The 3,175-nt window shown below is 45.0% G+C and overlaps 1 protein-coding gene across 1 annotated transcript in view; it reads left to right on the top strand.

Moving 5' to 3' along the window:
* LOC107697554 (histamine H1 receptor-like) overlaps positions 1-2,855 on the top strand; it is a 4,161-nt gene extending 1,306 nt beyond the window's left edge. The window contains exon 2 of the mRNA XM_016498350.1: positions 1,199-2,855. Within this exon, the coding sequence (XP_016353836.1) occupies positions 1,284-2,855 (1,572 nt within the window). The 5' untranslated portion in view covers positions 1,199-1,283. The remainder of the gene's footprint in view (positions 1-1,198) is intronic.
* The last annotated feature ends 320 nt before the right edge of the window (positions 2,856-3,175 follow it).

The raw sequence follows: 3,175 nt of genomic DNA, 5'->3' as shown, positions 1-3,175 counted from the left end.
TGTCTTCACCACCTTTACTGTTGTAAAATGATGAGAGATTCAAACAAAAAGTACTCAATAAATAGAACAAAATAAAAAATAAAAAAGACTGCAAGTGACGTCGCTAGCGGAAGTGCAAGTGTCTGAGAGTGCAAGTGCCAGCTGCAGCCAGACCCTTCTCGACTGATGACCTGCTTTGTATCATGAGGTGTTCAGGTTTAAGGCTTTTTCTCAAAAACACAGACATCAGTGAACATTATTGTATTGATGTTAAATTGTTGTGCGAACATTAACTTGTAGCATAAGAATGTTATGCTACACTCCTTTTGTATAGCATCATTTTATCACTCACCAAACCTCTATGACTTTTTATTTTTTTTTCTGCGGAACTTGCTGTTTTCCATGAAACAGCAGTAGACAGTGACCAGGGACTATCAAGCTCCAAAAAGTAGCATAAATGTAATTTCAAATATACACAATATTTCAGGTCTTCTTAAGTCATATCATACAGTATGTGTGGAACAGACTTTAGATCATTCATAATCTCTGCTTGTCTTTTTATCCAAGTATTTAAGCCTATTTCCAGCTTGGGAATTCTGCTGAATTTCTCCTCTTGTGTTCCATGGAAGAAACGAAGTTATAGGATTTGGGAAACAATTATAAAATATAGATTTAAACAAAATTCTACCTATCTACCTAACAGGCAAGGCATCTACATGTATGTCACATTATGTATTATGGTTGCACACTTTCTTTTCTCATCCAAATTTCACATATCTCAAATCGAGTGACAAAAACAAAAAAAAAAGGAGATATTTGAATGCATAAAGAGGGTGAGCCCTGACAACATAATACGCTTATATAGACAAGCATAACTTTCAATGAGAGATCTAACCTGAGATGGGAGCCTAGACAGACACAGGCAAGGGTTTGTTAAGGTCTAGGGTTTTATTTATGATGAAGCATGGCTAGAAACCATCTCTCTTAGCAACCAGACAGTGTGTGTCTCACATATTTTCTGAACATCCATGGTCCCAGCGACTGCTTCTTAATGAACCCGCTTACGTCTGTGCTGTCGTAAGAACATGCCATTTCAGACATGTGGACTGAGCGCATCGGAAATATGGATGTCTCCATTCATTCAGCGCAGTGAGTCACACATCAATAAGTGCACGACACGAACTCAACGTGATGCATTCTCTCTGGTTTTGTTTTTCAGAAACTCCATTATGTGGATATGAATATGAAAACCCAAAGTCACTTTGTGCTTTCTCACAACTTTGACATCATGTGACGTGTGCCCAATGGAGACGACTACGATACTCACCGCGACAAACGGGAAAAGGATTCTTCAAGAACACCCCGAACCCAACGTCACGAGTCTTTCGAATGCATCCGCTCCCTTCCACCATCACATGAACAATGCGGTGCTGGGGATTCTGCTCGGCACGCTGTCCCTTCTGACGGTCATCATGAACCTGCTGGTGCTTTTTGCCGTGAGAAAGGAACGGACTTTACACACGGTAGGGAACCTGTACATCGTCAGCCTCTCGATAGCGGACCTCATTGTGGGGGCGACGGTCATGCCCTTGAATCTGGTCTACCTTCTTGAGGACGAGTGGAAACTGGGTCGCGTTATTTGCCAGTTCTGGCTGGTCATGGACTATGTGGCGAGCACGGCCTCTATTTTTAGCTTGTTTATCCTCTGCTTGGACAGGTACCGTTCCGTACGCCACCCCTTACAGTACCTAAAGTATCGGACACGAGGAAGAGCGACGCTGCTGATTTGTAGCGCGTGGCTGCTCTCCATGACCTGGATCGTTCCCATCCTGGGCTGGCGGATGATTGCTAGAGTCGACAGAAAGCCAGAGCTGGAGAACCAATGCGACACGGATTTCCGCTTCGTGACCTGGTTCAAAGTCCTGACAGCCATCCTCAACTTCTACATTCCCTCCTTCCTCATGCTTCTGTTCTACTCGCAGATTTTCATTGCAGTCCGCGATCATTACAGAGAGTGGGAGAACTTTGCCGGTCCGATGGTGAAAACCGAAGCAGACGACACGTTGCATAACGGGATGCAGCTGCAGATAACCAAAGCCTCGGAGAGACAGAGTCTGGCTTCGCAGGCGTTCTCTCAAAACGAGGGCCTGCTGGATCAGTACAGTTTGGAGCAGCCTTACAGCTCGAGGGACAATAACGAGGACGCTACCTCCGAGACAAAGAGGAAGAGTTGTTACAAGGCCAAAGCAATGTTTAGTCTTTCGAAACGCAGGAGAAAGAGCGTGCAAGACTCCAACGAGGTTTCGTTTCAGAGTGACGACGGGGAAACCGTCGCAGAAGGCCCACCGTTATCTCTCGCCTTCCTGCAGTCCGAGAACAACGCTCAGCCCAAACCGTTTATGAATGCGAACGATTGTAAAGTGTTAGTGCCCAACTCTGTTGGCAACATGTGTGAGAGCGCACCGACTGTGGATATTCACAATTACGCCACGGTTCTCAGCAATCACAGCGATCCGCCGTCGCCCTGGGCTGAGAACAGCCCTCCGCTGGACGCCACCAACACGCTCCCCGCCAAACAAACGTGGCAGAAGCTCTGCGAACAGTCCAAGCAGAGCATCCACAGCATGCGCATCCGGAAGGAGCGGAAAGCCGCCAGGCAGCTTGGCTTCATCATTAGTGTCTTTATGGTGTGCTGGATCCCGTACTTCATCACCTTCATGGTCACGGCCTTGTGTGAGACCTGTGTGCATCATGACCTTCACATGTTCACAATTTGGCTAGGGTACATCAACTCCACCTTGAATCCCTTCATTTACCCGCTGTGCAATGAGAACTTCAAAAGGGTGTTCAAAAAGATATTTCATATCGATAGATAAAGTTCAGGAGAGGTGAAAAACTGTTAGCACACCTGCTAAATTGGTGTTTTCTGAAGCGTTTCTTGTGACACGTTTGCAGTTCTGTGCATCTGCCATGCTGGTGTTATTTTTTGGCTTTTTTTATTTATTTAGTTTTATTATTTATTGCTGAATGTCAGTTTGACACGTCTGCAATCTGCATCAGATTATATGATCATCAACTCCACCTTGAATCCCTTCATTTACCCGCTGTGCAATGAGAACTTCAAAAGGGTGTTCAAAAAGATATTTCATATCGATAGATAAAGTTCAGGAGAGGTGAAAAACTGTTAGCACACCTG

Source organism: Sinocyclocheilus anshuiensis, unplaced genomic scaffold (genome assembly GCF_001515605.1).
Source record: "Sinocyclocheilus anshuiensis isolate Anshui unplaced genomic scaffold, SAMN03320099.WGS_v1.1 scaffold1320, whole genome shotgun sequence".
Taxonomy (NCBI): domain Eukaryota; kingdom Metazoa; phylum Chordata; class Actinopteri; order Cypriniformes; family Cyprinidae; genus Sinocyclocheilus; species Sinocyclocheilus anshuiensis.
Note: the sequence above shows the minus strand (reverse complement) of the source record. Positions and strands in the feature narration are given on the sequence as shown.